General features: G+C 37.0%; 1 protein-coding gene across 7 annotated transcripts in view; it reads left to right on the forward strand.

Moving 5' to 3' along the window:
- Positions 1-2841, forward strand: part of LOC129359106 (unconventional myosin-Ic-like) — a 52400-nt gene extending 49559 nt beyond the window's left edge. For all 7 annotated transcript variants that reach the window (XM_055028501.1, XM_055028504.1, XM_055028507.1 and 4 more), the window contains exons 24-32: positions 93-252; positions 692-775; positions 880-973; positions 1051-1106; positions 1190-1325; positions 1425-1495; positions 1584-1681; positions 2320-2419; positions 2581-2841. In XM_055028501.1, the coding sequence (XP_054884476.1) occupies positions 93-252; positions 692-775; positions 880-973; positions 1051-1106; positions 1190-1325; positions 1425-1495; positions 1584-1681; positions 2320-2419; positions 2581-2607 (826 nt within the window). In that variant the 3' untranslated portion in view covers positions 2608-2841. The remainder of the gene's footprint in view (positions 1-92; positions 253-691; positions 776-879; positions 974-1050; positions 1107-1189; positions 1326-1424; positions 1496-1583; positions 1682-2319; positions 2420-2580) is intronic.
- Positions 2842-6286: the final 3445 nt, after the last annotated feature.

Consider the following 6286-nt stretch of genomic DNA (forward strand, 5'->3'; position numbering starts at 1 on the left):
GATATAAAACAGGTGTAAGGAAGATGAATACTTATTTTAAAGCCATCTTGTTACTTGGACTGATTATAGCGTGATCTCTTCATTTTCTTCAGGTTTATCAAAGGCTTCATCTACCGACACAAAGAACGCTGTCCAGAGAACGAGTATTTCCTGGACTACGTGCGTTATTCCTTCCTCATGAATCTGCACAGGAACCTTCCCAAGAACGTCCTCGACAAAAGCTGGCCCACACCTCCGGCTGCTCTGACTGAGGTGGGAATCTGGATTTGTTCAACTACAGATATTCGGAATATAATATAGACAACACGCTTGACGTAATCATTTCTTCACATCTTAAACAAAGAGAAAGCACTAAACAATAAACTAAGTAAAGGAAAACTTACTGTCTCTTATAAATCAGATACAGTGCCATGCACAAATCTTCATACCCTTTGAACTTTTTTTCTGATGTTATAGCTACTAACCTACCAAAACATGGCCAACTAAAAAGACCATTGTAAGAAAAACATTATTCCAAGAACCAGCCAAGTTATAGTGTGCACTACTTTGTGTTAGTCTATCACATAAATTCTTAATAAAATACAGCAGAGTCTGTGTTTGTAATTTCACAAAATGTGAACATTTATGGGAGGTGAATTCTTTTACACAGCGCTTTTATGCAATGTTGTGAAAACCTTGACTGTGTTTTAAGGCATCAGAGCTTCTGCGCAAGATGTGCATGCAGAACATGGTGTGGAGTTACTGCAAGAAGATCAACTCTGAGTGGAAACACCAGGTGAGAAATGTCACCAGTCAAACCCTTCGATTTAGAATCTATACTTTGTGTTTGCTGCTCTTTGAATTCGCTTCATTATTCATTTCTGGTTTATATATAATTAGATGGAGCAGAAAATGATTGCAAGCGAGATCTTCAAGGACAAGAAGGACAACTATCCACAGAGTGTTCCCAAGCTGTTTGTCGGCACAAGACTCAGTAAGACTTCAACATTCAGACGATGCAGATTTTTATCCAGTATTTGATCTAATTCTGCTTTTTCTGTTGCTGCTCAGATGGAGAGGATATCAACCCCAAAGCAATACAAGCTCTGGGCAATGAGAAAATGAAGGTTAGTGAAGCCTTCCTTTATTGTTTTTCATACTGCTGAAGGGTTCTGCTTTTTATGCTGACGTGTCTCTGCTGTAATCTCAGTATGCAGTGCCGGTCACCAAGTACGACAGGAAGGGCTACAAGTCTCGGTCCCGGCAGCTGCTCCTCACCTCCAACAGCGCCATCATCGTCGAGGAGGGCAAACTCAAACAGCGCATCGATTATGGAGCCCTGAAAGGCGAGAAATGCCTCTAAGGAGAAATAAATCTGAGGATTAGATGGAAAATTATCAAACTGAACCAGGATCTGATTTATTGTCATTATTGTTGTGTTTCAGGCATCTCAGCCAGCTCTCTCAGTGACGGTTTGTTTGTTCTGCATGTGCCCAGTGAGGACAACAAACAAAAGGTGAGACCAAAGACAAGCCACAAAAGAGAATGTTTCTCATTTCATTTGTGTGAAAATGCTAAATGTGTGTGTGCCTGTTTACACGCAGGGGGACGTGGTTTTGCAGAGCGACCATGTAATCGAGACCCTGACTAAGATCGCCATCTGTGCCGACAAAATTAACAGCATCAACATCAATCAGGGCAGGTGAGAGTCAGCACAGATGCAGCAGAACTAGCATTAAATGTGTGTTCACAACGAGCATTGATCAGCTATGAATTGATAGTTTCATTTCCATTCGAAAATCAAAAAATAGCCTTTGTGCTTTGTCAATCTTGGATTTCCTCAGATTGGTGATGCATAGAGACATTACAAAAATCCACGTCATTGCAAAGCATTAATCATATTACCAGTTAAATTGGTTTTTTGTTGTTGTTGTTTTTCTGTGATTAACTTATGCGAGAATTGTCCAGTAAAGTGTAATTCAGCTTTTACACCTTGACTTAACAATGTGAATGGTTTGTAAGCTCCTACAGCAAGCCCTCTGAATGTTGTTTTTCTCTGATGAGAAATCAAAATAACTCCCTCTAGTGGTTGTAGGAGGATTTAAATTCTTCCAGTTTTTCTCAAATTTTCCCACATCCAGAATAAGATTCTAATAATACCAAAGACGATGTATGAATATGTTGCAAGTCTGATCACACGTTTATTTTGCTGGAGTTTCACTTGTGATCACATCGTGTGTTTGTGAATGTTTCCTGTACAGAAGCAAAGAAAATAAATTGTAAATTTGCACACTCTGTTTTCTGTTGTAACTCTGTTTATCATCTGTTTTGCTCCTGCAGCATAAAGTTTACAGCAGGTAATGGGAAAGAAGGAATTATAGACTTCACGCCCGGGTCAGAACTCCACGTGGAAAAGGCAAAGAACGGACACTTGTCTGTGGTGAGAGAGGATTTTTCTTTTCCGTTTACATGCCATCATAGATTTGACAGTCTGATGTTTAAAGAAAAGTACTGAGTTTTTCCCAGCTGCGTCTGACTCTAAAATGCTACAGAATCTTTATTCACATCCTGCTGAGCTTTGACTTTGTTTTTGTTCCCCAGACGGCTCCGAGACTGAACTCCAGATGATGGCCACCCTGACCGGACGTAGCAGGAACCCCCTAAGCTCCTCATCCTCCAATCACACGAACGCAGACATCGCTCTGCCTTAGCCAATCAGACGCCACCTGTCTCTTCATTTGCGGGCTTGTGCATGCGATTAAAATTCTAAACCAAAAAACAGATAAAAATCTAGCTAAACTAATTGATATATTTATGTTTATATATAATATTTTTGAGATTAATACTTTTGCTGTTTGAATATTCTGATTTTATATATATATATATATATATATATATATATATATATATATATATATATATATATATACATATATATATATATATATATATATATATATATATATATATATATATATATATATATATATATATATATATATATATATATATATATACGTATAAGGCCAAGGAATAACAAATATTTCTGGTGCATTTTTCTTGCACCTTGCCTGCTTATTGTGCTTTATTCAGGAGCGAGAACACGGTGAGCGACAGACTAGATTCAGACACCAAGGAGAACAGTTTCTGGAGAAAATCAGAGTAACTTGTTGCTGTTTTATTATTTGCTTTCAATTCTAAATTGCTTAATTTCTGCTTCTCCGGACAAGATGATTTATTGTTATGAAGGTGTACCGATCAACGCTGAAAGCACGGAGAGCGGATGAGGAAGGGCAAAGCGGTGAGAAAAAAGTTCATCAGTAGGCCTAGAACACAGAAACAGCTGCTGTAGTTTGCTGAAAAGGCTGCATGAAGATGACAAAAGTAAGTGAGATATGTATAAGAGAACGGTGGAAAAAAAGCATGATAAAGCACAGCTATGTTTTACCTTTTGCCTGGTTTTTATTTGCATTGGTTAATTTCTTCAGGACAGTTCCTCAGTTGTTTTAACAACTCTGAAAACTCTTGCACTCAACAGAGAAGAGATTTGTTCTGACAAAGTTAATATTTGACTAAAACTTAAATTGCAGTTTCAGTCTCGCTGTCCTCCTTACCCAAATGCCTGAACTGGTCTCATGGGAACATCTGGCTGGAGTCTGAGCAAGGTGTACAAACAATAGCAATAATTAATTTGGACACATTTTCTTCTTGTGTATCTGTATTTCCAGAGACAAGCTCATTTCTGGCTCCAGACTATATTTTTTAACTGTAGGGACTCTACCTTTTTAGCTAAACTTCTCACAAACAAACACCAAAAACACCCTTTTGACAAGTGAACGATATAAATACGTTAGAAAAATGTTTTCTTTTTAAGGGATTAGTTTCACATTTTGGGTGAAGATTTGATAAAGCCGCTCTGCCATTTATCTAATCTAAAGAAGCTACATACTAGAGGTAGTTTCATCTCTGTTAGCATCAGGCTCATCACTGACACAAATATTAACTAGAACAGTTTTTATGACACAGCAGTCTGCTGATGCCCAGCTGCTCTGGAGAGAAAAGAAATGAGAGGAAATACTGATGCCTTTAACACAAAAAATGCATAGCTTGGAGTTTTTGGCAGAGGATTTGTCTAGTTTTTAATCCCAGGCACCCAGAGAACCAGTTCTGCAACAACCAACGCTGTCTAACTCCAGCTCTGACCTCTTTTAGACCAAAGACTGGTGGTGAAAAACTTCTCAAACAAATCTCATAGTGTATTTTCATATTTATAATATGAAAATATATATTTCATATTTTATACAAAATTCACTCCATGATAGAACTCTTGATCTGCATCATGGTTCCACGATATTAGACTGTGCCGCTGCACTTATTAGCCAAAGATCTGGTTGATTTCTTGTGATTCAGTGTTCTATAATTAATATGCTAAATTGTGTCTGTAATGAATGTCCTGTTTGTTTCTGTTGGGAGAGGTTTGTAGATGTACAGTTTGTGATGTTTGTTATAAAAGAGCGGTTCAAACAGAGAGAGGTTTGATGAGGGAAGGGAAAAAAGCTTTTAATGACGTTTAATGGACCCTTTGTGTTCATGTGCCTTCTTTTAGTCAGCCTGATAGAAATCCCTCTCTGACCGTCTGATGTGCTCCTTTGTACAAGCTTTATTCAAACCAAGTCCAATGTTTGTTGATTTACAGATACACTCCTGCTTTCAGGCTCATTTTACTGTACAACCAATGTATAACTATGCCAACACACTAAATAATACTTATAATTTGAATAAATAAATTTTTGAAAAATAATACTAGCTTGCGAGTGTTTGTTTGGAAATTTTAACTTACTTAGCCATTTGAGTTTTTAAAAATTGGGAGCTTAGTGAAACTGTTTAATGACAATAGTTTAGTTTCTAAGACTGAGATACCAATGCAGTTCAAAATCTAATCATATGGTTCTTTGGACTATCCACAATGACTCTTAATGAATTGGCTTAAAAAGTGCAGAATAAATACATATTTTTAAAAAAATCCAGATATAACAAATGCAGATTTTACCAGGTTTTCTTTTAGTATTTCCCATATAAATCTTGCTTTGAATTTGCAGTAATATTTTTCTCATTATCAAGTTGTTTTAGAAGAAAATGTACCAGTTCTCGCTTTAAGATTTTATGTTTTTCTGTGTTTTAAAACCCCCCAAACAGAAATAAATCCAAGCCATTTAAAAAGACCACAAATTTCCTGAAATAAACGTATAGCATTTTGAAAAAGTTAAAGTTGTAGAAGTAAGAAGTTGTCTTTTCACAAAAGGGGCATAACATTTCGCTGCTCTTAATGACTTTTATTTAACTGGACTGGAGCAAAATCTGCTTCTTGGTTTGTAAAGGCTGCAGACTCCTGTCTTAAGGAAGCAGACTCCTGTGTTATAGGCTGTTTGGGCTGAAAGGTCAGTCAGGTTTCCTGCAGTGTTGTCAACAGAAAACAGAGGGCACGCACTCAGCACAAGGGGGCGCCAAATCATTTCATGACGAGAAAGGCAACAACAAAACTCCTTCCATCTCTTCCAAAAACACTTGAGTTTATCCAGAATCTTTGTTTTTAACAATGCTTATTGACAATAGATATTATACCATCTAAACATCTATCTTCTGGCATTTCTGTAAACACAACTTTAGTTTGGAAAGGTTCATCTGGAAAAAATCAGAAGACAATGTTTGAAGGACGGACAAAATAAAGTAAAATTTGATTTTCTTTAGAAATAAAATTCTGAAAAATGTGGCATCCATTTGTTTTCCTCTCTCTCATTATCTGTAAAGCTAATAGAAACACACCAAAAAAAAAAAAAAACTAGCCGTGGTTGTGGTTGCAAACAATTGTGGTCCTACAAATGACTGACATTTTTTAAGATTCTGAATATAAAAAGATAACATTGAAAGACGCAATTTTTTTCCACTTTGCAAGTATGTTGTAGATGATGTTCTCCCACATAATCCCTCTAAAATACGCTGCAGTTCTTGGTTATAAAAATACATCAAGGGTGTTGATATTTTTGCACGGTTTTCCAGTATTGAATGTTGTGTTTATAAAGTGGCCACTAGATGGCCACTTTGAGACAGACTTGTCTTCACCCCCTCTTTCTCTTCCAGGCCGAACATGTGAACCCTGATTTCTAAGAACTACACTTCTGGTATGAAGAAGCGTTGTAAACAGGGTGTCGACTCACAGGACGGTGGGAGTATTAGGAACATCAACAGCACAGGGAAGTGTTTACAAGTGTCGGAATAAACTAAAATTATACAAACCACTCTGGATGCT

Source organism: Poeciliopsis prolifica, unplaced genomic scaffold (genome assembly GCF_027474105.1).
Source record: "Poeciliopsis prolifica strain line A6 unplaced genomic scaffold, Auburn_PproV2 SCAFFOLD004, whole genome shotgun sequence".
Lineage (NCBI taxonomy): Eukaryota > Metazoa > Chordata > Actinopteri > Cyprinodontiformes > Poeciliidae > Poeciliopsis > Poeciliopsis prolifica.